This window comes from Castor canadensis, chromosome 12 (assembly GCF_047511655.1).
Source record: "Castor canadensis chromosome 12, mCasCan1.hap1v2, whole genome shotgun sequence".
Classification (NCBI taxonomy): Eukaryota; Metazoa; Chordata; class Mammalia; order Rodentia; family Castoridae; genus Castor; species Castor canadensis.
The window spans coordinates 56,365,072-56,392,108 of NC_133397.1; the positions used below are offsets into that span (position 1 = coordinate 56,365,072).

Genomic DNA, 27,037 nt, shown 5'->3' on the forward strand with positions numbered 1-27,037 from the left:
TCTCTGCGTTAAGGGCAACAAATGCTAGCTAATTTTTTAGGTGTCTTACCTATCCTCATATCTCCCTTGCGTGCTCTCCCCTTTAACATGTCCCCTTGTTGTGTTTGCCCTTGATCTAATGTCCACATATGAGGGAGAACATACAATTTTTGGTCTTTTGGGCCAGGCTAACCTCACTCAGAATGATGTTCTCCAATTCCATCCATTTACCAGCGAATGATAACATTTCGTTCTTCTTCATGGCTGAGTAAAATTCCATTGTGTATAAATACCACATTTTCTTAATCCATTTGTCAGTGGTGGGGCATCTTGGCTGTTTCCATAACTTGGCTATTGTGAATAGTGCCGAAATAAACATGGGTGTGCAGGTGTACAGTGTGGTATCTTAATGCATGTGTGTAGTGTGTGTGGTGATCAGGTCAAGGTACAAACACAAACATCATTGTCATTTCTTTGTGTAGGGAGCATTCACAATCATTTCTACTTGCTATTTTGAAATACACAAATAATTGTTGCCAACCATAGTTCACCTTCTAGGCTATAGAACATTAGAAGTGGCACTAGAGATACAGCTCAGTGGCTACACAAGGCCCTAGGTTTGAGCCGTGGCACCAACAATAACAAAAAAAGGTTTTCCCACCTATCCAGCTGCACTCCTGTACCCATTAACCAGCCTCTCCATTACTGCCCCACCCTTCTACAAGATCAACTTTTTAGCCTTCCAGAAGTGATAATATGTTGTGTGTGTCTTTCTGTGCCTGATTTATTTCATTTACTATAATGGCTTTCAGCTGGTGGAATGGCCCAACTGGTAGAGCTCCTGCCTAGCAAGTCAGTTCAAACATCAGTACCAAAAAAAAAAAAAAAAATGTGTCTTTCAGGTCTGTTCATGTTGTTGCAAATGCAGAATTTGATTCTTTTATGACTAAATAATATCCCATTGTGTATATATGCCGCATTTCTTTACCCACTGGTCAGTGGACACCTAGGTTTATTCCGTATCTTGGCTATTGTGAGTAGTACTGCAAGAAACATGGCAGTGCAGACATCTCTGACATACTGATATACCCAGTAGTGGGGTTGCTGGATCATACGGCAGTTTTATTTCTACTTTTGAGGAACCTCCATACTGTTTTCCATAATGGCTATACTAGTTTACATTCCTACCAGCAATGTATAAAGTTCCCCTTTCTCTAAATCTTCATCATCCCTTTTGTTTTTGTCTTTCACACTAGCCATCCTAACTAGAATGAGATTGTATCTCTATGGTTTTGACATGCATTTTTTTTTTTCCATGGCTGTTTGTATATCTTCTTTTGAAAAATACCTATTGAAGTCATTTACCCTTTTTTTTTTTTGGTGGTACTGGGGCTTGAACTTAGTGTCTACACCTTGAGGCACTCCACTAGCCTTGTTTTGTGATGAGATTTTTCAAGGTAGGGTCTTGTGAAGTATTTGCCTAGGCTGGCTTGGAACCATGATCCTTCTGATCTCTCTCTGCCTCCTGAGTAGCTAGGATTATAGGCGTGAGCCACCAGCGCCCAGCCCATTTTGTAATAGATTTTTTTGGTTTTGTTTTTTGCCGTTATTTGAATTCCTTATATATTCTGGGATTTAATCCTGTCAGATGAAGATTGCAAATACTCCCCCCATTTTGTAGGTTGTCTCTTTTCTCTGTTGTTTCATTTTCTGTGCAGAAGTTTTTAATTCAATGTAATCCTATTTGTCAGTTTTTGCTTTTGTTGCCTATGCATTTGGGGTCATATCCAAAACATCTTTACCCAGACCAATGGCCCCCTATGTTTTTCTCTAGTAGTTTCAGTTTCTGGTTGTATACATATATTTTATAGTTTTAATCTTCTGCACATGGATGTCCAATTTTCCTAGAGCCATTTATTGAAGAGATTTTCCTTGCTCTAGCGTGTGGTTCTTACTGCCTTTGTCAGAAATCAGGTGGCTATAGACTGTGGATTTCTGGGTTCTCTATTCTGTTCCATGATTATGTGCTTGGGGATTTGTTTTTCACCCCAGTGCTGGGGTTGAGTCAGGGCCTGTGCATGCCAGGCAGGAGCTTTACGTCGTCGTCGTCGGTCCCCCCCTGCACTCCCTGCTGCCCCGTGCTTTATACCTCCAGGGACCCTTACTCTACCTGGTAAAGGAGCCAGTATTGCCAGAACCCCCCACACCCACTTGTGCCCACTGGCTGGCGTCCCGTGATTACCATCTGCCAGCTCTGCACATTATCACTGACCCTGCAAACCCACAGTGGTACAGCTGCAGGCCTAAAATTTTAAGCCCAGCAGTTTAGGCACCAGGCCTGTGACAACACTACACTTCTGCTTCTGCATTTCCTTAGTGTTTTTTCTGATGGAATGCTGGTTTTAATCCAGCAGCCCTTACTTGTGGCTGGGATACTCAGTGGGTAGCCCTCAGGGTTCCTCCTTTACTCAGTTCAGATTGAACTGTCTTGCATATCTGCTTTGTGTTTTTCTGTGTTCCAGAAAACCACCGTGTTGATTGAAAAGGACTTAAAAACGATCTGTTTTCAAGTAGACTGATGAAAGGGTGCAAGGTGGCAGTGGCACACAAACCAAGCTCAAGCCCATTTGCAGGATAGGTTCTCAATTTAAGAAAGTGTGAAAATGTTCATCGTGATCCTTACAGGGGAAGATACGCTATGGAGGATGAGTGAGAATGTTAGGTTAAAGCCTTGAATGATGGACCCCAAAAAGCAGCTCCAAATTTCCTGTAAGGCTCTATAAGCAAGTACTTAAAGAGCTCAGCTATGTTGTACCCTATTTGTGGAGTGAGGTGGGATTTACAGTGGAATCAAACAGCATAAGCATTGCTGGCCAGGACCCCAGGGCTTGAGAGGCAGTGAGAAGGCACTTAACAAGAGTAGTGGTCAGGCACGTCCGGGGAGGGGTCAGAGTTTCTCTGCCTGACACATGCTCATTGCTGTTTGAGGAAGTTTCCTGTGCATACCTATCCCCACTAGATGCCAGTAAGAAGCTCCCACACCCCTGCAGTTGTGTGCAAACACTGGGTTTGCACACATTACTACTTGTGCCCTGAGAAGAGCTGTGAACATGCAGAAGGGTTGAGGGAAAGCCACCCCTGAAGAAGGGTTTTCAGCAGGGAAGTGACTGTCCAGTGTGAATTATAGGAGCCCTTTGCTCTCTGAAGGCTCTTTCTTTGGCTCTTTCTGTGTTCCTCGTACTCTGAATTTTTATGTTCGTGTTGGGGCAGAAAGTCAGTATGCCAGGCTTCTTTGCTGCTTATAATCACACCAGCATTTTACTCAACACTTAGCATGGGCTGAAGAAGTAGGCGTTATCAGTGTGTTTCATTTAATTGCAGTTCTGTGAGATAATGTTCTTACCCTTATTTTACAGCTGTGAATTTGCCTCAGGCAGCCAGTGTGCTGGCTCTCTCCTGCTATCAGTGTTCAGAGGTGCCAAGGCCTGAGCAGGAAGAAAGAGGGCTCAAATGCACCAACCCGTGTTCACAGAGATCACATGTAATAGGAGGCCTCGTCAAAGTTACCATTTTGACTTTCACTTAATCAGTCCAGGAATACTTTTTAGTGTCTTACTTGTAATAAGAACATCCCACTTGTGTTGCTCTCAAAAGGGATTGAGTAGTATTTTACTGGCCAGAAAAGGCTTTTGGCTTTCTGTGGTTCTCAGATAAAAATCCAGGCTCTTTCACATTGGTACAATGCCCCTCCTTGTCCTCTGCCTGGAATAATTGGAATACTTGGCTGCTGTGTGCAAAATTACAAGTTCCTCTTGATCCTTCACCCTTCTTTCTCCAGGAGCACCCTGTTGGCGTGGAGCTAGTACACACACTCTACAAGCTTCTTCAGAGCCTGCTTTCTTATTTGTCTACAAGAATAACGTTAGAGCTGGGTGCTGGTGGCTCACATCTGTAATCCTAGCTCAGGAAGCAGAGTTCAGGAGGATTGCATTCAAAGCCAGCCTGGGCAAATAGTTTGTGAAATCCTATCTCGAAAAAACCCAAAAAAGGGCTGGTGGAGTGGCTCAAGATGTAAGCCCTGAGTTCAAACCCTAGTGCCACAAAACAAAAACAAACAAACAAACAAAAAAGATACCTGCTCCAAGAAATCTGTATCAGCCTCCTGCCAAAGGCCTCCATTATTTCTTCACTACATTTTGACCCACTTACTAGTGCAGGTCCACAGTTCTGTCTTGACTCCAGCTCAGTATTACATGAATCAAGTGACTGGAGCCGGTTGACATTAGGTCAAAACAAGGGGTGTGTTTGTACAGTTAAAACACAAAAGTCACACTGGGAAAAGAGATCTATCATTCCCCTTCCTAGCCTCTCTTTTCCTTGGCCCTTACAGCTTAAAAGAAAAGTTCAAACGAAAAGGTCCCCTGAATTCCATTGGCAACACGCCAGAGCCCACATCAGTCACCCCAGCAGCCAAGCTTCACTATGCACTTGGGCTACACTCTTCTGCCAGGCCACCTCAAGAGGTGTCGGGGCAGCACTTTGTCCTGATGGCATCCGTGGTGATGCCGCTTCCTGATGACTGATCTCAACACAGCCATCCTGTGTTCCTTCTTTTCCGCCATCCAGTCAGCATTGTCTGCAGATTCGCAGCTTCCCCTATCCCTTCCTCTGCTGACAAAGTTACAGCCACAGCAGGAAACTGGGGAGCATGTTAGCACAGGCTGATAAAGGCACAGGAAGCTAAGGTGGCCTTTGTGCTTAACAAAAGAAACTTTTTTTTTTTTTTTTTTTTTGTGGGACTGGGGTTTGAACTCAGGGCTTCACACTTGTAAAACAGGCATTCTACCACTTGAGCCACTCCTCCAGTCCAAGAAAAAAACTTTTAAAAACAAGCCTACTACCTGAGATCCCAGCCCATCCCTACTGCTCATGAACACTGATCTAATCGTCATTCCTTAGGCTCTCTCACATCTTTTTCTTTCTTTTCTCTCAGCACTGGGGTTTGAACTGGCCTCATGCTTACTAGGCAGGTAGGTGCTCTTACCACTTGGGCCACTCCACCAGCCCTTCTTTGTGTTGGGTATTTTTTGTGTGTGTGTGTGTGTAGAGTATTTTCAAGATAGGATCTCATGAATTATTTGCCCAGGCCAGCCTCAAACCATGATCCTCCTGATCTCTGTCTCCTGAGTAGCTAGGATTACAGGTGTAAGCCATGGGCACCCGGCCATCATTTTCTAAGTTTAGCCACATAGGACCCACAAAAGGTTCACTGGCATCTCCCAGTACATTACCAAAATACTCTGATGAAATGTCAGTTTCCCCAGCCAACAGAAGTTCATAGGAGCTGGTAGCAGGGCCCAGCATCCTAAACCTGGTATATTGTTTTATTTCATTTAAGCCTTATCTCTGACAGGATGTGTGTGCTCTACCTTATCTCTAAAGTCAAGATTAATACCAGTCTCCAGAAGACCATGTATGTGTACACTACAGAAGTTCAAACAAGCCAGATGTGGTGGCACATGTCTATAATCCCAGCTACTTGGGAGGCAAAGATTGGGAGGATTATAGTTCAAGGCTAGATTGGGCAAAGGTAGACCCACCCTATCCCCTGCCCCGTCTCAATAAATAAGCTGGATATGGTGGTGCATTCCAGGAATCCCAACTGTTGAGGAGACATGGATGGGAAAAGCACAAGACCCTATCTGGAAAAAAAAAAAGCAAGCAAAGCAAAAAGGACTACGGGCATGGTTTAAGTGGTAGGGCATCTGGTTGAGGCCCTGAGTTCACATCTCAGTACCAGCAAAACTTCACAAAATAGATTCTCCAGTGCAACTGGAGCCCCTGGAACAACACTGTTAAATGTTAATATAAACATTGTGAAACTATTACCAATGTCCTGTTTTGAGTAGAATGCTAAGCCTTTTTATAACCTCATTGTTAGTTTTAAAGGATGTTCTTGGGAGGATTGAAAAGCAGTCTGGGGAGCTGGAGAGCCATGCAGATCGCCTTTATGACTCTGTCTTAGCCTCTCTGGACATGCTGGCTGGCTGCACCCTCTTCCCTGACAAGCCAGTGACTGCAAAAGAACGCCCATGTGAGGGGGTTTAATGTGGTAAGTAGAGGAACCCAAAGCAAGTCTGCCCTCCTGCCCCGCGCTGACGAGGGCAAAGTACCTGCTGCAACAGGCAGTTACTGTAGAAGCATGGTGGACTAAGCATGTTGAGACAAAAGATGTGCTGGAGAAAGGCTGCCCATGGTACTGAAAAGTGAGTCCCCACCATTGACAGAAGAGGGTTTCCCGTGGTGATGAACACTCACCTTGGCGCCTTCCATTATTTGTTTTCAACCCTGCTGCCTGCTGAGGACAAGAGCACCCCATGCTTTCATTATCTGTGCTGCATTGTTTTCACAACTACCACCACCCAGGCAACAGCAGCAACACTTTCTCTACTTTGTGTCTGACTTCTCCAGTGTGGGACTGCGATCAGAGTGCCCCTGTCCTTCAGGCTCTTGTCGCCCAGCTTATTTGTTTGATGCTTCCAAGTGTCTGACAGCACAAATGCCCACTGAAACCCCAAGTTACTGCCCACACCTCCTTCCCCAAAGGGCTGGAGAAGACCACAGCTTTCTTCTTATCCCACAGAAAGTCAACCAGGAAATGGTAGAAAAAGGGAGGAAAGGGGTGAGGTTCCACCACCCAACACTTCCTAATTCCACAACTCTACTGCACTTTCCTACAACAAAATGTTTGTAGTACTCAGATTTTTTTTTAGGTGAGAATTCACTGTATCTATGTCAAAAGCAGGGATTCCCTGTATTTGCATAAAGCAATTAAAGTAGTCATCTTAATTCTGAAGTGGATGCAGGTGATTGTTGTTTTCATTTCTTCCTCTGAAGCATTGCCTATAACAAATGTTTTTCTTTCAGGTGTCTTCTCAGGCAGGGAGGACTCTTGGAAAGAATTTTCAACAAGTCCTTGCAAGAGCCATTTAACAGTTAAGTCAAGGGGGAAGCTATAATGTGCTAGCTTTAAAATCCCTTTCTCTTTGAAATAATCTCTTTGAAATAAGGGCTGTTGACTTTATTTATAATGAATCCTTCCAAATTAAGGCTTTCCTTTTGGTGCTTCTCTACAAAAAGCATGTGGCTTTGCTCCTTTTGATAAAGTAGTTAAAACTTACAGGCGGGTCTTGCCTTCCCCTCTCTGGTTTTTGAAGGAAAAAAAAAAAAAAAACAAGACAAAGTTAAACTGTTACATCTGTTGAAATCATTAAATGAAGGCTGCTTTGAGAAAGGAGATTCCAAATACTTGATATTCTCAGGCATAGAAGGAGATCCAAGAGAGTGAAAAAAAAAAAAAAAAAGACTGGCCTGAAACCTTGAGTCTTTTCATAAAGTGACACTGAAGTTTGTAAATTCTACTTTGAAGAATTTTAGGTAGAAAAGACTATCCCTTAGTCTGTAGAAGAAAGGGGGTAAAAAAACAGAACCACTACAAACTACTTTGGGCATTATGATATCGTTTGCCATTCGGGGCTTAGTTCTTCATCTTCCTGCCTGACTGACAGATATTGTAAAAAAAAAAAAACATGTCAGGAAGTTGAAGACCTGCCTCTGCTTCAGCATGGCTGTGGACTACTTTTCAAGCTTAAAGCTACCTCTGGGAAGACTTACCCTTCATTGCTTTTCTGACTTGGAAAACTAGTCCAAGGTTAGGGAAGGGTATGGATACAGTAACACAGCCTTGTTCTCTTAAGGGAAAAAAATTTTGTTGTTGGGAACCTTATAGAAAAAAGAAAAAAACATTTATGGATCAAGCATTTAAAGCATCCATTCTATAGCTTTTTGAAACAAAGCTGTCAGTTATTTGTAGTACCATTTTGGGACTTTAAGAGACAGTAGCAATAGAATCTAAAGTTCTGTTGTGATTTTTATGCTTCAGAATTTCTCAGACTTTATAGGCAGTGGAAAACAGCAAATTCTAATATTTAAAAACAAGCCATTCAATAGTAGCATCATACAGAATATGGTATTTTGTGTATCTTGCTATCGTGGTGTGATTTACTACAGTATTTAAGGGTGTGCTCGGAATTGAACTGTCTCATGATTGGGCCATCTTCATATTATCTTAACTCCACATGAGTTTTCAAAAGACAAAACACCTCCCTAGCAAATGATCATCTAAAGTAACAATATATGTAAAACATTTCTAAAAACCTAGAATTGGCTTTTTAAAATGATACATTTCACCTTTGATGTGACTACAAAATGAAGCATGCCTTTCCACTGAGTATATTAAAATGAAACCCATTCAGTTTCATCAATATAAAAATTGAAAGTGACCTTACAGAAAAAAAAAAAAAACTGGCCAATATTGCACCAGTCGAACATAGAATGTGGCATTCGTATTCCTGCTCAATGTCTAGTTGTGTGATTAGCTTCAACTGACAGGAAAGCAAGGAAGTACTTTGCTTTCTCAAAATTATGGTACCTGGAGATGGCCTAGGATACTTTTGATCATCCTCATTGGAATAAAAAGGATGTGACTTTTTGTGGCTAAAGGGGACTAACTCTGAACCTAGCTGTGAATACCACTTAGGAGTATCAACACAACCAAAGAATATTTCTTTAGCTGCGTGTGAAGAAATTTGAGTTGAAATTGTTTCAACCTAGGAAGATGCTGCCAGAAGCATTTCCATGGGCCAACACGGCCAGGTTAGATTTAAGTGGCCAGACTGGTTGGCACGTTGTGGTGCCAACACTAGAATAAAACTTGTTAGTAGTCCACAGCAGAGTGGCAAAACCAAAGTCTAAAATGGCAGTTTCAAGATTGGGTTTTTGTAGAGTCATGGCTAAGCATGACCATGGACACTATTGCAATATAGGGTGGTTTTGAAACTTAAATCGCAAAAAGGTTGATGCAAGATAATGCTGAAACAGCAATTATATATTCCATTCTAAAGGGAATTTCTCTCCAAGGCCAGAGCATAGAAGGTTACTGGTCATACCATAACCATAGCAGCTGCCATTCTGTAAGAATTTCCCAGAACTTGCCACTGCTAACAACACTCATTAGGTGAGCTAACTTATGGCAGCCACTTAAAACATGACAAGTGGTAAGTAAGTTCCCCTTAATGTGAACAGGTTACACAGTATCCTTGAAATGTTTGGTGTACTTGAAGATAGGGTTAGAAATGGAAATACATTATGTTCCAAAACTGCATTTATTGTCATACACATAAAAGCAAATAGTGAAGCATGCTAAAATAAATATGTGGTGGTAAGTCCTAACCTTGACTGCCATGGAAGGAAGAACACTAGAATTTCCCAAATTAAGTCTGTAAATATGCTCACACATAAAACTCACATAGTGTTTTGTGCTAACCTGCCAAGAATAAGCCAACAGCTGTTGCTATATAAAACTAAAGTGCACAGCAGCATCACGTTGTATAATGCTTGTTTTGTATCATTTAGCTATGTTTAGCTATGTTCTGAACTCTTTCCCCCTTGATACCATATTAAAAAGAAAAAAAAAAACATTAAAAAAGATAAGTAACTTGTTATCTTCAGGTTTTTCAGTTGCCTTATGTAAGGATGAATAGATCCAAGAAGCACGTCTATAATACAAAGTAAACTATGATTTTATTGTGAAATTCTCATAGGTGGAAAATTAAATTGAATATTTATTCTGTCCATTTCATTTTACAGTAATCTTACCACTTATTTTTGTACCATGTATTTCAATTGCCTGTTTAATGAAAAATAAAGTAACCTATAATTTTTGGCTTTTTTTTTGCGCTTAAATTTTACATTACAGACCCCACAGTAAAATGTGTTGCCAACACATCTGAGCTCTCATTGAAGAATGTTTGGCCATTACTTATATCTAATGGAACAAACTTTGATCTCTGTCACCTTAAAATGCTTATGTCGGCAAATGATTTTGTTTCTCACGATAAAATAAAAACCCTAGATCGTAGAGGTTCTAACAAAATTTATGCACAGGCAAAAATTTCACAGAAATAAATATATTTCTCATTTATCATTCCCATCTAGAATTCATGTTTTCAGTTAATTAAATTTAGGGATAATTCCTAAAATTAGGGCAATCAAGTTTCTTGCTTTCTACTTTAATGCTTAAACTCTCCTCCAACATGACTTACACAACTGTGAAGGATAAAACAGTCGGCACCTGACTCAGTGTGGAACAAATAACAGCACACATTACCTGATCATTTGCCTGTTAGGGAGGGTGTGCTTCTCTCCACCTCTACCACAGATGAATTAAAGAAATGTTGATCAGGGAAGACATTTCGAATGGTTTTAGAAGGATCAGAGATGATGGGCTAAGATAGAATACGTTCTAAACTTTTTTTCCATACAATTTGAGCTCCTTGGACCACTAAATTTGGTTAAGTCCTACTCAGCACAGAAGCCTACTGATAAATGCAGGTCATTTATCAGAGCTATTTGTCTAGAAAGCAAATACTGGATGCTGTGCTATACAGGTCTACAAATGCCCTGGCTGCACACACAAATGGCTGTTTTGAGTATAATGCAAGGCTCTATTTCCCTTTTACCATAAGAATTAAAACAATACTTATCACCATACAGTTCGATATTACTTCCAATAAGTACAATATTTATTAAACATATCTTCAGTTGTTTTGTTACATAGTGTGCAACAAATTACAATATTCTGCAGCCACAAATTATATGCAGAGTATGAAGAAACTATTAATCAGATAGTGTAATCTTTCCATTTATAACTCTACAAGGAAGAACTAGCAAATCAGATCTTACATATAACATCTCACTAAACTTTATGCATGGAAAGTGACAGACACTGGTTGTGCTGTTTGATACAAAATGGCTGAACTTCATCTTCAGAAGACTAAACCTGACATCTAAACATGCCAATATAAACATCAAAACAAAATATATTCTAACCAACCACGGGAAACAGTCTGGTATCAGGAAAGCAACAAGGATTACACACATTATTTTATAAACCAGCACACACAAGGTTTAAAACAGTTCTGAAAATGAAGTTAGCTGTCTTGAGTCAAGGGAATAAAAAAAGTCAGTGTTGACCATTTACGACCTCTGACCTTTGTGGAGACGGTAAGAATCTGTTGTAGTGCAGCTACATACAGTACAATTCAGGCAATTTTGTTTTTCACTTGGGTTCAGATTGCGAATTCATTGCTGTGAGAAAAGGGCGGAGGCAAATTTTAGCAGCAACCTCCACCTGACTGCTTCACTGGGGTGCTCTGAATTTTAACATTGGACTTCTCTGCACCACCAGCTGTTGCTCCAGGGCCCATTCGCTTTTTAATCTCAGCTGCCATCGTCATAAAAGACTGTTCTACATTCGTTGCGTTCTTAGCACTGGTTTCCAAAAATGGAATTCCAAGGGAATCAGCAAATTCCTAAGGGAATAATAAAGTACAATGAACACTGGAAAATTGTTTTCACTTAATCTATTTCTGCCATCTGAAATGGGAGCGAGGAAGGACTAAATTTACCAGATCCAAACACACTACATGAATTGTTGTCAGAGTATTCTACTGTACATATTTTTAAAAGTTAGGGTGGTTGTAGCCATGAAATTATTCCATACCCACAACCAAAATTCAACACCTTCAAATTCAACTTGAAAATCAAACTTTAAACATACCTTTGCTGTTGTATAGTCTACTACTTTCTTTGTGGTCAGATCACATTTGTTCCCTACCAACAACTTGTTGACATTTTCACTGGCATAACGATCTATTTCCTGCAGCCACTGTTTAACATTATTGAAGGACTCCTAAAAAGACAGATATTTTTAAGAATGATAATACAGTTCTGGACACAACTGCTCTAAGGATTAACTAATAAATAATAAGTACAAGTATCCAAAAAGCTAGTAAGACAAATCTAGCTACAAAATAACTATAGTGCAAGGAAAGGAGTACACTAATACACTATATACCAGTGACTCATGCCTATAATCCTATAATCTCAGGCAGAGATGAGGACAACAGCAGCTGGAAACCAGTTCCTCGAGACCCTATCTTGCAAAATGCTTCACAAAAATAGGGCTGGTGGAGTGGCTCAAGGTAAGCCCCTAAGTTCAAACCCCAGCATCTCAAAAAAAAAAAAAAAAAAACTCACTATATCATGACAACACATACCTTTTTCCTTTTTTTTTTTAATTCTTTACTCTGAATTAGCATACATTAATAATGAGGGAATTTCACTGTGATAATTTCAAACATGCGTAGTGTTGCACCCTGAACAAGTTTATCCTTCTCCGTTGTATTTCCATTCTCTTCCTATCTTCCCCCAACAATACTTACCTAAATGAATGACAAACTAGAATTGCAAGGTTTGAAGATGAAAATACCTTAATTCTGAGGAAATTAACAGTTTAATACTACTGCTGGCAAGCCCAACTGATTTCAGAATATGCAATTTAAATATACTATAAAACCTAGTTTTTGAAATTTGACAAAATTTTATGAATAACAGTGTAAGTGTTACTATTAGATATGTCAATGCCATTTGGGCTGAGTGTAGCTCAATGGTAAAGTGATTGTCTAGCATGGAGAAGGCCCTGGATTTAATCCTCAGCAACCTCCCCACCCCGCCCCCAAAAAAGGGCTATTAAATATACTTGTTTCCTTTTTCAGTTATATATATTTAGGGAGGAAACTTCTCTCATTTAAAAAAATTTCATGGCAATACGACTAGACATTTTTGAAAATAACTTTTTTTTTTTTTTTTTTGAGATGAGGTCTTGCTGTGTTACCCATGCTGATCTCAGATTGCTGGGTTCAAGAGGTTTGCCTGCTTCAGCCTCCCAAGTAGTTGGGACTACAGGCACACACCACCATGCCCAGCTATCATTTTTCTACCCTGTTTATTGATTGATAATCACCCATCCAGTGCTTCTGATGGTACTGAATATAAGTACACGGAAGTTATCTTGTTTAATAGATGAGATTTAACATCTGCGACTAGTAAAGTAAAATAACCTTGAAATCTTGTTTCTGATCAAACAGTTAAAGTCACTGGACTACATTCCCCTCCAGCCTATATTCTTTACATTCCCCTACCTTCACTCAACAGCTTTACCATCCTTCTATTATCCTGTAGCGCATACTATTCAAATCCTTTACTTCTGAATCATATCCTCCAAAAGGCAGAGTCCCCTAATCCCTAATCTCACTTTTGGCAGTTTTTTTTTTTTTGTGGTGATACTGAGGTTTAAACTCAGGGCCTCACACTTGCTAGGCAGGCGCACTTAGTGCTTGAGCCACTCCATGAGCCCTTTTTTGTGATGGGTTTTTTTTTGAGATTAGGGTCTCATGAACCATTTGCCCGGGGCTGGCTTCAAACTGCGATCCTCCTGATCTCTGCCCTCCTAAATAGCTAGGATTACAGGTGTGAGCCATATGCACCCAGCTTCACTTTTGGCAATTCTAATGGGAAAATTCTAATCACCAGGCAAATTCCTATTGATACTTAAACCGAGAACACAGTATAGGCAACCAAACAACCTACAGTTCCTTATAAGCTCTTGCCTATGTGTTAATCTAGCCTATGGGATGTTATTTAATTGATAATGAAGATAACCAGAAGTCCCTGAAAGTACATGTAAAACAAACTGCTAAATTTTCTATTTACTAAAGAAATAAAATTTTTAGCTGGGCACCAGTGGCTTACGCCTGTAATCCTAGCTACTCTGGAGGCAAAGATCAGGAGGATCATGGTCTGAAGCCAGCCCAGGAAAATAGTTCCCAAGACCTTTTCTCAAAAAAAAAAAAAAAAATCAAAGAAAAGGGCTGGTGGAGTGGCTCAAGGTATAGGCCCTCAGTTCAAGCCCCAGTACAGAAAAAAATTTTTCACATATTTGTGGGTGGACAAAGTTTTTTTTTTTTTGACCATAAAATATTAGTGGTGGCTTATATGAAAGTAAAAGAATGATACTTATCAAATAGTAACTTTCTGTGTTGTCACTATAATACAATCTTCTTTAGTAACTTACCTGATCTGTCACATCATACACAACTATGATGCCGTGGGCTCCTCTGTAATAACTGGAGGTGATTGTTCGAAATCTTTCTTGGCCTGCTGTGTCCCACTATTACAAAAAAAAATGAAGAAAGCCAAACAATTCTATTAAAATAAATTTGGGTGAAAGTGCAGAAGGAGGAAAAATAGTTTTGATAGTTGTAATTATCGGGACTGGATGTGGAAACAGTAACTCTTAATGCTCACATTACTGAATTGCATAAATGGCCAAAGTTTGGAAAAGACAATGCCTACAATTTAGCCAATGGTAGTCATACCAAAATTACAAGCTCTTAGAGAACAGAAACTATGTCATACTTTTCATATTCCCTACAGATGTTAACATCCTGCTAACCATTTACTATGAATGCAGAGGCAGGTTGACTTGGTTAGGGAGTGACCCAAAGCTCATGAATACAGTATACTCCCACACAAGACAAACTTGTTGGTTAGCAAAGTTCATAACCACAGAAAGGAATGGAAGTTGTTCTATTCAAGTAGCTAGCAGTCATGACAACACTTTAACCACTTCAGGCAAGTATTACCTTAATCAAGGAAGATGATTCTAAGATAAAGGAGTCCTTCCTTTGTAAAACTCATTTTAGAACTTACCTTAGGCTCCAACACCAATAAATAAATAAATAAAATGCTTACATCACTATATTAATGAACTGGGTTAAAAAAAAAAAAGCCAAACAGGGCGCGGTGGGGGTGAGTATACTGCAGGGAGTGTGGCTCAAGTGGTGGAGTGTAGTCCTGGGTTTAATACCCAGCAACACAAAAAAGAAAAAGCTACAATTTGGGAAAACTTTGAAAACTACATTAAGGCATTAGTATTTATCTTTCTACATGTGAGAATAAAATAGTAACAATAAAATATAAATTAAAGCACTGTGGAATATAAAAATTATAATATACTGTAATTTAACATACTCTATTCACAAAAAAAAGACCACATAATGAAACAAATAAAAGTAACAATTTATCTAAATACAAAAATACAAGTAACCACAGGCTTCATTTCTGTTTTTGCCCATATTACTAAACCTGAGAATTAAGAAGACTATTTAAATCTGTTTTCAGCAAAAAGCCTCAGTCATTCATTATATCCTTGCAGAAGTATGACCTCTGTAGTGTCCAAACTGCCTTCAAAACATCAAATCCAGATTTGTAGTTCCTGGCTATTTAACACCAGGGAATCACCTACCCACTTTTTTTAGATGCAAATCCTAGGTACTACACACCTTAAATAGCTGCTGAATTAACTAATATTTATTAAATGCCTAGCATAGTGCCTGACTACAGAAACTGTTTAATAAATATTAGTTTCCTTCTCTTTACCATTGTAGAACTCCTTTCACAAAGATAGCACAAGAAACAAAAAAATGTTTGACTAAAAATTAACATGGAATTGTGGCTAACAAAACTAAGCAATAGCATCCAAAGAGTAAAATTTCTGATGTCTCTGCCACTCTGATAACTTTCCTGACTCAATATCCCAACAGGACTAATAGCATACTCCTTTGAAACTGGATCATACTTTGCATATAATTCCCATTACCACTCATAATCACAGGTTAACTGATTTTTCCATGTTTGTCTCTTCCATTGAAATGGGATCTAACAGCTGTCTGGGTGCCTGATATAATGTAGGGATTTTCACAAATTTGTCAGGACTGAAATGAACATCAACCACAGAAAGGCTAACCTCCATACCTGCCCTATCCTGCCGAATGTTTTGTAATCACAAACTCTGATAGAGATCTAATGTCAAGCTAGGTGCTGGTGGCTCATGCCTGTAATCCTAGCTACTCAAGAGGCAGCAATCAGAAGGATCGTGGTTGGAAGCCAGCCTGGGCAAATAGTTCATGAGATCCTATCTCGAAAAACCCTTCACAAAAAGGCTGGTGGAGTGGCTCAAGGTGCAGATCCTGAGTTCAAGCCCGAGCACTAAAATAAAAAAAAATTAGAAAAGCTGAAAGGAAAAGATAATTATAATTATATAAATCAACATAGTCAACACTGTGAAAGACCTAGACTACTAGGGAAGATAAGTGAAGTCAAGATGAAATGTAATAGGGTTAAAGGTAAAGTATTACATTTAAATTCTAAAACATCACTTACAGAAGTATAAGATAACCCCTCTTTTTTTAAATTAATAAGCAAGCCAAAATCATAAGACCCAGAGAACCAGGTAATATCGCTATCAAGACACCAAGTGTCAACTCACACTTTCTTTTTATATCTTTCAATGGATCACAATGAGAAGGAGCATGATCCCTGAAGTTCGAGAGAAATTTTTAAAAAATCAATTCAGAGTCCAAATCAAGAGGATTTATTTTCACGTAATATAGCTCATATTTACCTCATATATTTTATCTTATTTTAGGAATCACATTTTAACAAAAAGTACTTAAAAGAGTGACTCAAGTTGCAAAAAGCTTTAAAAATGTATGTCCAGAAGGAGTAATCAACTGACTTCGGAGGTAGAAGAAAGGGTGTGATAACATCAGTGTAAAGGGCAATAGAAGAGGAGTTAATTTAATTCAAGCAGCTTCAAAAGGCAGAGGAATATGAGACAGAAATTAGAGGAAAACTGGCTTCAGCACAACATAAGGAATTAATAACTAGAGACGATTTATAAGTGGAAGCATCTGCTTTTATAAATCATGAATTTTGCAAAAAATGTTTAAAAAAAGGGCATCAGATTTGGAAAACAAATTCCTACTGAAGGTAGAGGACAGAGTGATCTGTAAGATTCCTTCCAGTGATACGAAAGTAACAAAATATGAATGTTTCACATTATGAAGAACAATGACTGCACATCAGTACTTAAGGTTATAAGCTGAGTGGCTCTTTGTGCAATTTTTAAAATTTTTATTTTACATTTTAATTAGCATACAGTGATAGTGTTGAGGAGGTCTTGTTGTGATAAACCCACAGACACATACATTGTACTTTAAATAAGCTCACTCCCTTCCTTCCTCCTTTCCTTCCCCTTGCAATATTCTTTATGATGCCAAGAATAAAGGTGACACTCTAGAGATAAAATGGAATAAAGTCAATATGGAAGGTAACCTGTCCACTACTTCAAAGTAGTTCAAGTTATTTCTGATAACTATATCCTTTCAAGTCCTAACTTTGGTGTATCAAGTATATTAACTTGTATTAAAATCAACATCTTCTGTCATATATCTTTCTTTCCTCATCAGACTCATAAGAAAGGAAGCAACTAAAAAATATACATTCCTATCTAACATACATTCCCCTGGACATGTCATATCACCAGTAACATCGATATACTACCCAAAAATTCACAAATGACTTTCACATACACAATCATATATATACATGCACTGAGCTACTGTGTTTGGTTCTCACAGCCATCATCACACTCATTTCAGACAGGAAACTGAGCCTCACAGAAAAGGGTGAAGTAGGTAAAACACATGATTCTCTTACAAAGAATCAAAACAATAAATCTAATTTTTTTGACTACAAGTTCAGGACTCCTTTCAGTTCAGTGTAGTATCAGTTTCATGAAAAGAGCAGTTAGTTTTATGTGTTATTTCATACTAACAGCCCACTCTAAAAAACACAAATTTATTTTCTTAAACACTGGCAGTACTCAGGCCCACATTAAAGAGATATAAGGCTGAAAGTGTGACTCACACGGCAGAGCTCCTGTCTAAAGTATTACAATTGCTTATTTTTAATTCGGGGGTGGGAATGTAAGGAGGGCTAAAATGGCACAGGGATACATGTAAAAGACAGAGAGCTACAAATTACTTTGTTCTGTCACTAACTTTATCCAAATCATTAAATCTCTCATCCATTTGCTGAGAGTAAAATGAACATGTTAATGAAGCTAAATTCCCTTTCAACAAAAACAAAAATCTGTGTTTCCATACTTAGAACATGCCAACCAAAAAAAAAAAACCAACAACAAAAAAAAACACTTCAACTAAACCACCACACATGAAAGGCTTCTCTTAAGATTGTTTTTTTGGTGGGCTGGCAGAGTGGCTCAAGTGGTAGAGCACCTGCCTTGCAAGCATAACACCTTGAGTTCAAACCCTAGTCCCAGCAAAAAAAAAGATTGCTTTTTGGTGGGACTAAGATTTGAACTCAGACTTCGCACTTGCAAAGCAGGCACTCTACCATTTGAGCCACACATCCAGTCCATTTTGCAGATAGGTTCTCAAGAACTATTTGTCCTAAAACTGCAATCCTCCTAATCTCAGCCTCCCAAACAGCTGGGACTACAGATGTAAACACCAGGGTTGGACTCTTAGGTTTCTTTTAATGTTCCACAGCACTTAGCAAAGTAAAAGACATATAAAAATGCACTTTCTTTGTAAGACAAGGTAAACTTGAACTTAAGACCTCCACTGACATTAGATCAAGGGTAAACACAACAAGGGGATTGGACTATGAGCACATGATAAAAGCGAGAGCACACAAGGGAGGGGTGAGGATAGGTAAGACACCTAAAAAACTAGCTAGCATTTGTTGCCCTTAACGCAGAGAAACTAAAGCAGATACCTTAAAGCAACTGAGGCCAATAGGAAAAGGGGACCAGGAACTAGAGAAAAGGTTAGATCAAAAGGAATTAACCTAGAAGGTAACACCCACACACAGGAAATCAATGTGAGTCAATGCCCTGTATAGCTATCCTTATCTCAACCAGCAAAACCCCTTGTTCCTTCCTATTATTACTTATACTCTCTCTACAACAAAATTAGAGATAAGGGCAAAATAGTTTCTGCTGGGTATTGAGGGGGGGAGCAGGAAGGGGTGGAGTGGGTGGTAAGGGAGGGGGTGGGGGCAGGGGGGAGAAATGAACCAAGCCTTGTATACACATATGAATAATAAAAAAAAAAAAAAAAAAAAGACCTCCACTGATAAAAGAGACCAGGACCAAGTTTGACTTAAAACATGAACATCTCTGATTTATGAATAAAAATTTCAATGAGGAGGGCTGGGGTGTAGCTCAGTGATAGAATACATGCCTAGCATTCAAGAGGCCCTAGGTTCAATCCCCAGCACAGAAGAAAAAGTGAAAGTGAAGGAAGGAATTCCAATGACAAAAGCAATCCTGGGAACTATCTTTAGCCTACATAATTATTCTACCACTTTATCACAGATGCATGACTCATAAAGTAATTTATATTCAATTTTGTTAGCATATTAAATAATGCATTCTAAATATACCAAAACAATTTCCAACCAAAAACCACTTACTATTTGAAGCTTGATTGTTTTCCCATCTAACTCTATAGTTCTTATTTTGAAATCCACACCAATTGTGCTGATGTAGCTTTCTGTATATGTATCATCCTGAAAAGGAAAAAAGTTAACAATGAAAACTAGTGATCAGTAGAATAAGTTAAAAAGCTTTTATCTTTAGTCAGTTTATTAAAAAATAGCTTACAAAATGTTGACAAGTCACTCTGTCCTGCTCCAGTGCTTCATGTTCTGATTTCAAAGCACTAATTATTTTGTCCGTGAAATTTTTTCAATAGCTATTCTTTAATTTTTTTATGTACATATATTGGCAAATTCTTTATATGTATCATATAGAAAAAGACTAAAATTTTCAGTGATTTTATTTTTTAATTTATTTTTGAGGCTTGTCTCCAACTCCTGGGCTCAAGTAATCCTCTTGTGGGCTGGAGGTGTAGCTCAAGCAATAGAGTGCCTGCCTAGCAATAGTGAAGCTGTAAGTTCAAACTCCAGTCCCACCAAAAAAAAAAAAAAAAAAATCACCCTTTTAGTGTACAAGTCAGTGGGTTTTAGTATATACATAAGGTTGCACAACTGTAACTCCTATTTAGTTCCAAAATATTCCATCACCAAAGGAATCCTGTACTCATTTCCAGGTACCACCCACTTCCCATTCTCCCTCAGACTACAGTAACCATTAATCTACTTTGTGTCTCTATGGATTTTCCTATTGTGGACATTTCATAACAATGGAATCATACAATCTGTGGCCTTTTATGTCTAGTTTCTTTCACTTAGCACACTGAACACTCATCCATATTGTAACATGTATGTAATTTTTCTTCAGACAGGGTCTCATTATGTAGCACAAGCTGACCTTGAACCTGCTATGTATCCCAGGTGAGCAGCAAACACAAGCTCCTCCTACTTCAGCTTCCTGAGTACTTGGATTACAGATGTGTACCACCAATCCTGGCTTAGTATTTCATACTTTTATGGATATACTACATTATATCCATTAGTTAAAACATCTGGGTTATGTCCACTTTTTGGCTCTTAGGAATAATTCTATGAACATGTGTACAAGTTTTCATATGAACATGTTTCCTGTCAATTTTTTAACCCAATATTTTAAAATTACACCTGTTTCTCAAGTATCCATGACATTTTACTCAGAATGGAAACAAAACTCTTCCTTTTCTTTAAATGAAACTCTTATCTTGTGAAAAAGCTACAGGAACGGCAACCAACCTATCCATGTGAACCACGAAGCACCACACAGGAAGTACTCTGCCAACAAAGATGGACCTAAATACTCAAGTCAGAATCTACTAAGAATAGTACTGTCACACTGAAATTTTCTGTGATGAAGAAAAGGTTCCATAACCATGCAAGTCAATATGGTAGCCACTCAGCTCATGTAACAAAATTTTTTTTTCAATTTCTATTAATTTAAATTTAAATAGCCACAGAGCCAGGACAATTATAGAGCTTACTTCCAATTACAGAGTTAAGGGACACAAAGAAACAAAATGACGAACCCAGACTGTTGGGACAATTTATAAGACAACAGCTCTAGTATCTCCAGTCAATGACATGAAAAAATATATAAATAAAATAAAAGGGAAAAGTGTAAAATTTAAAAGACTAAACAGGAAAACAACCAAATGGACTATGTGAACCATGTTGAAATCCTGATTCAAACCAAGCAATACAACATGCATTCATTTATTCAATCATTACTACAGTGTTGGGGTTCAAATACACACAGAGCTGTAACCTCAGCCACAATACAGCACTTCTGAGATCAGCACTTCTAAAATACTCAGGGAAACATTTATTTTGTAGGCTGACAATGGTATTGTCATTTTATAGGAAAATGTCCAGCTGGGTGTGGTGGTAACGCATGTACTTCCAGTTACTTGGAAAGCTGAGGTGGGAGAATCACTTGAACTCACAATACAAAACCCCATCTTGGAAAAAAAAAAATTTAAAAAGAGTGCTGGTGGAGTAACAGTGCCTGCCTAGCAAGCATGAGGCCCTGAGTTCAAATCCTCATGCTATCAAAAAAAAAAAAGACATACTGAAGTACATACTGGGAAAATGACACTTTTGGGATCTGTGTTACAACACTCCAGCAAAGAGCAAGGGAAACCAAGTCTTGATAAAGCTAAATCTGATCTGTGCATAAGATTAAAAGAAAGAGTATCTCTAAAGAAAACTAAGATGTGATTGGAGAGTTTAAGTGGCTAGTTGCTATACTGAATCCTCATTCAGGTTTATGGTCTAGATTCTCTGAATCAAAAGATACACACTTTAAGGCAATGAGTGCAATCTGACAAAATACTCCTCTCATCTTTACTAGGTACTCATTTTGCAAAAGTTATTTCTTTTGAGTGGCTAATATGGATCAGGTACAGTAGAAAGTGGATGAAGAACAAAATAAAAGGCCCCTTATTGTGGCAACGCACTTGTGACCGCATCTACAAGGGAGGAGAAATAAGAGGATCAGTCTGACACTGGACATGCAAACGCTTCAGACCTTATCTGAAAAACCACTAAAGCAAAAAGGGCTATGATGTGGCAAAAAGTTAGTGAGAATCCATTTCAACAAAAAAGTTGAGCTCAGGGGCATGCACCTGTCATCTCCAGCTATGCGGGAGGCTTAATTAGGAAAACTGAGGTTCCACCTGGCTCAGGCAAAAACCAAAAAAAAAAAACCACGTAAGACCCTACTGAAAAATAACTACAGCTACAAGAGCTGGAAAGAACAAGGTCCTGAGTACAAACCCCAGTCCTGCTCAAAAAACAGAAAAGTACTGACTTCTTATAAATCCCTAAATGACCCTGATGCCCCTGCCTCTGAACCTTTCCTATACTATCCCATCTGTTTAAAATTCTCAGTTATCTTTGTCTACCACTACTCTCCAGTCTGGGTCACATGGCAATTTTTCATTCATTCTTTAATTTTCTTTTTTTGATGGTACTGGGGTTTGAACTCTAGACCTCTCACTTGTTAGGCAGGTTCTCTACCACGTGAGCCATTCTACCAGCTCATTCTTTAATTTTTGAGCTCAGTCAATAGTGATTATCCAAAAAACTTCAACTCCTCAACCAACAGGTGATTCTGTATTATCTTAGCCTATTATACATTCTTTATTATCACTCACTATTGTCACAAATGTCTCTACTGTGGGATGAGGGTGTACTGGCATCAGTATTTTAAAAATACCCCTTAAGTGGTTGTACTGTGTATATAGAAAATACTAAAAACCTCTGATTTACATTAATGGGCATAACCTCTAGTCATAGGAAGATTCAAGATGCCAGTTTTTCTACATACTTAGAATGGCTGCTTTAAACTTGGAACTTTTTTTTTTTTTTAGGAATTATTCTTAATTTTAATTATTACCCAATTTAATAAAAATTAAGTGACAAATTTAACTTAACTCCCTTTATTGGTTACTGTTGTTTTGGTTTTTTTTTTTCCAACTTAAAGTTCTTTCATTACAAACAAAATAGAATTTTTTCCCACATTTATTGACAACATGTTATTTCTTCTCTCCTGAACTTCCTGATCATATTATCTGCCCATATCCTTTTCTAATCTAACATTCTTTTCTAATCAATCTACATATGTGCTTTACAAGCCAGGTGTCAATGGCTCATGCATATAATCCTAGCTACTCAGGAGAAAGAGATCAGGAGAGTATCGGTTCCAAGCCAGCCAGGGCAAATAGTTCTTGAGACCCTGTCCTGAAATATACCTAACACAAAAAAGGGCTGGCAGAGTTGCTCAAGAGGTTAGAGTGCCTGCCTGGCAAGTGTGAAGTGTTGAGTTCAAACCCCGGCAGCAATTTTTTTTTGTTTTTTTGGGGAGAGGCTTTTTTTTTGTCTTTTCATTTTTGGTGCTGGGATCGAACCCAGGGCCTCTCGCATGCTAGGCAAGCGCTGTACCACCGAGCTACATCCCAGCCCTTTTTTGTTTTTTTTGGTAGTAGTACTGGGGTTTGAACTCAGGACTTTGCATTTGCAAGGCAAGAGCTCTACCTCTAGAGCCATGCCCCCAGCACTTTTTGGCTTATAGTTATTTTTCAGGTAGGGCTCATATATTTGCCTGGGGCAAGTCTCTCAGACCAAAATCCTCCTATTTATAGCCTCCCTCATAACCCGGGATCACAGGCTCCTGCCACCATGCCCCACTGGTTCCCAAATATTTTAATGCATTTCACAAACTAATTATAATGCAAGAAAATGTGGTATTTGCAGCCAGGTGCTGGTGGCTCACATCTGTAATCCTAGCTACTTTAGTAGGGTGAGAATGGGTGAATTGCTGTGAGAGGCCAGCCTGGACAAATAGTTCTTGAGACTCCATCTCCAAAATAACCAGAGCAAAATGGACTAGAGGTGTGGCTCAAGTGGTAGGGCACCTGACTACAAACCTGATGCTCTGAGTTCAAGACCCAGTCCCACAAAAAACTAGTAAATACCTTCACACACCAAGATTAAAATCTCCCTATGTTTTACTAGTACTTCAATTATTTTATTTTTAATTGCTACATAAAATGAAATTATATAATTTGTAAAATGACTTTCATTAATACTGCCACTCATCAAAGTCATGCAAGTGTTTGGGATACTGCCAAGTTCACAGTAATGAATTATAAGTTCCATAAACTTCCAATTCTCTTGTGAAAACTTGAGTTTTTGTTTGCTCCCGGCTCACACAGAATCTCCTTGTGGCAAGGTCTGGCTATGTAACCCAGGATGAATCTGACTCATGATCCTCCTGCCCCACTCTCCTGAGTGCTGGGATTATAGATGTGAGCCACCATATCTGGCTTAAGGCTTAAATGCTATCTTGGGTTTTGGGGAGATTTTCTTTTTCTTTTTTTTGCTGTGTTGGGTATGAAACCCAGAACCTTTGCATGCTAGGCAAGCGCTCTACCACTGAGCTACATTCCCAGCCCATACACTATTTTTAAAAGAACAATCAAAGATCAAAATTTTATTAAGGTAATAATTTTTACTGTTCTAGGAATATATATATATATATATTTTTTTTTTTTTTTTTTTTTTGGGGCAGCACTAGGGTTTGAACTAAGGGCCTCACACTTGCTAGACATGTGTTCTAACCACCTGAGCCACTCTGCCAGCCCTGTGAAGGATATTCTTAAATAAAAATGCTTTGTTTGTTGTTGTTGTTTAATGGAGTGCACAGAGGTGAAAATATCATGACTGTGAATACAGTTTGGGTCTCAGCACTGCCTTGATAAACTATCAAAGCATCAGCAATTTTGTCCACCATTGCTTTTGCAATGGTAGAGCAAATAGCAACACAATGGAAAAGGCAAATAGTTAGTTCTACTTAATCTTTACTTGTGGGCTGTGGTACATACAGCTCAGTGACAGAGCACTTGCCTAGCATGCATGAGGCCTACAATTCATCTCTAGCACCACAGGAAAAAAATGTTTACTAATATCCTATTATTAAGATAATACATTTGCCCTAACAAATCCCTTGAGAGGGTCTTGTTAGCCCCCCAGGAGTCTGATCTATACTCAGAACAAATGATCCAGTAGAATGAGAAAAGAAACAAGGTAAATTTGAAGACAAGTAGTAAAGACTGTATGAAGAAGCCTACATTATGCTATGCCAAGTCATGTATATTTCAGCACACAGAACATTATGCCACTATCCAACAAAGTTTGTACCAGGCTCTAACTTTTCTCTTCATTCTAGTAAAATTTAACCTGAAGATTTCTTTTCATGTTACTTTCAACCCAGGCTTACTATTTCCCCTTTCGATAGTAGAATAAACTATTTAACATCTATAAAGAGTATTAAAAGTTGGACTCTGATGGCTCAAGCCTGTAATCCTAGCTAGGATAGGGAGGCTGAGATTGGGAGGAAGGTGGTTCAAGGCCAGCCTAGGCAAATAGTCCACAAGACCCCATCTCCAAAATAACCAAGCAAAATGGACTGGAAGAGTGGCAGGTGCTTTGCAAGTGTGAAGCCCTGAATTCAAACTGCAGTCCCACAAAAAAAAAAAAAAAAAGGGGGGGGGGGAGGGGGAGGGGGGCGGAGTGGGTGGTAAGGGAGGGGGTGGGGGCAGGGGGGAGAAATGAACCGAGCCTTGTATGCACATTTTATATGAATAATAAAAGAAAAAGGAAAAAAAAATCCCAGAGTATTAGATTTTATAACCACATTTCGGGGATTTTTTTTCCCAGAGGGTCTCACTGCATAGCACAGACTAGTCTTGAACTTGAGATCCTTCTACCTCACCTCCTGCGTTTGTTTGTTTTGTTTGTGGTTCTGTGCCTTGAACTGCAAGCTTCACAACCCGCTACACATTGGCAGGCTACTATTTGAGGGAGTCTCCCACCCTTTTTGTTCTAGTTATTTTTAAGATAGGGTCATGCTTTTTGCCTGGGTTGGCCTGGACTGTGATCCTCCTATTTATGTTTCTCACAGTAGCTAGGATGAGATGTGCAAGCCGCCATACACAGCCTGAATTTCTTTTAAAAGCAAATTTTATTTAAAGTCCCAAGATACCAGTAGGGATGTATAAATTCTGGAATAATTTATTCTGAATAAAATTGTTTAATTTTTGCCTACCTAAAAAAACCACAGTACTAATTATATCATTAAGCATGCCATTAACTTTAAAAGCATTTCAATTTCAACTTACTGCAAACCTAAGAAGGAGGCAAGACTTTCCAACACCAGAGTCACCAATCAGAAGTAACTTGAATAAATAATCACTGCAAAAAAGACAAAGAAAATTGTGTTAATAAAAAGTATACTGCATTATAAGTTCTATAAAAACAAATACACAGCTAAAAGTTATAGCTCACTGTGAAAACTTAACAGCTCCTGAAAAGTCCATGCCATGGCTTACAGAGGTGAAAACTAGAACTTACAGCAGCCTGTTTGATGGATCACTGAACATGACAGAATTACCTCTTCTTCAAATTCCAAGGGGTTTTTATGATCTTTTCCTAGCATCTAGCTAGAATTTTCCCTTCAAAAAAAAAATCACTTAACTTACAAAAGCATGGATTATAAATGTAGTACACTAGAAATACATTAAATCAAAGGCATAACTTAACCAACATTCTAAGCTTGCATTAAAGTATTCTCAGAAACACTGAAAACTAGACCCTGGTTATGTACCTTATGGCCAGGCCTAACTCAAAAAACATCCCAAGGATTCCTTCATGGAATCTGAAGACCTGAAAACAGTAAAGATCATTCTCAGCCCTGACCAGTTCTTTTAAGCACTGTCAAAAGGTTAAAAAAAAAAAAATCAAGAACTTTTACATTGTCTTTTTAGAAGGCATATATGATTTTCAATTTCGTGATTTAGTTTCAAAAAATGCTATTTACTTAAAAATGAACTCAAAACGTGCCACAACTTAAATTTAGATTACAATTTACAATTAGTATTATTTACATGAGCAAAATGTAAAATTTTAAGACTTAAAATAATAGTAATAATTTTTTTAAAAAGTCATTTATCAACTACCACATTAAATTTTATAAGCATAGATAATAACATATGTTCAATTTTAAAACATTATTTATGAGTTTCTAGTATTTTGAGATTCAAAGCCATTATAGAGCTCAACATGGTGGTACACATCTATTAGAATCCCAGCACTCAGGAGGCTGAGACAGGAGGATCAGAGTTCCAGACCAGTCTAAGTTACATAGTGAGACTCTGAAAAAAAAAAAAAGCCAACTAGGTGCCAGTGGCTCACACCT

General features: G+C 38.6%; 2 protein-coding genes across 2 annotated transcripts in view; one reads left to right on the forward strand and one right to left on the reverse strand.

Moving 5' to 3' along the window:
- Cep68 (centrosomal protein 68) overlaps positions 1-11,400 on the forward strand; it is a 30,708-nt gene extending 19,308 nt beyond the window's left edge. The window contains exons 6-7 of the mRNA XM_020161684.2: positions 5,921-6,091; positions 6,907-11,400. Of these exons, the coding sequence (XP_020017273.2) occupies positions 5,921-6,087 (167 nt within the window). The 3' untranslated portion in view covers positions 6,088-6,091; positions 6,907-11,400. The remainder of the gene's footprint in view (positions 1-5,920; positions 6,092-6,906) is intronic.
- Positions 10,601-27,037, reverse strand: part of Rab1a (RAB1A, member RAS oncogene family) — a 28,269-nt gene continuing 11,832 nt past the window's right edge. Inside the window, exons 2-6 of the mRNA XM_020161685.2 lie at positions 25,962-26,034; positions 19,285-19,380; positions 14,015-14,110; positions 11,660-11,791; positions 10,601-11,411 (exon numbers count right to left, since the gene is read on the reverse strand). Coding sequence (XP_020017274.1) covers positions 11,214-11,411; positions 11,660-11,791; positions 14,015-14,110; positions 19,285-19,380; positions 25,962-26,034 — 595 coding nt within the window. The 3' untranslated portion in view covers positions 10,601-11,213. The remainder of the gene's footprint in view (positions 11,412-11,659; positions 11,792-14,014; positions 14,111-19,284; positions 19,381-25,961; positions 26,035-27,037) is intronic.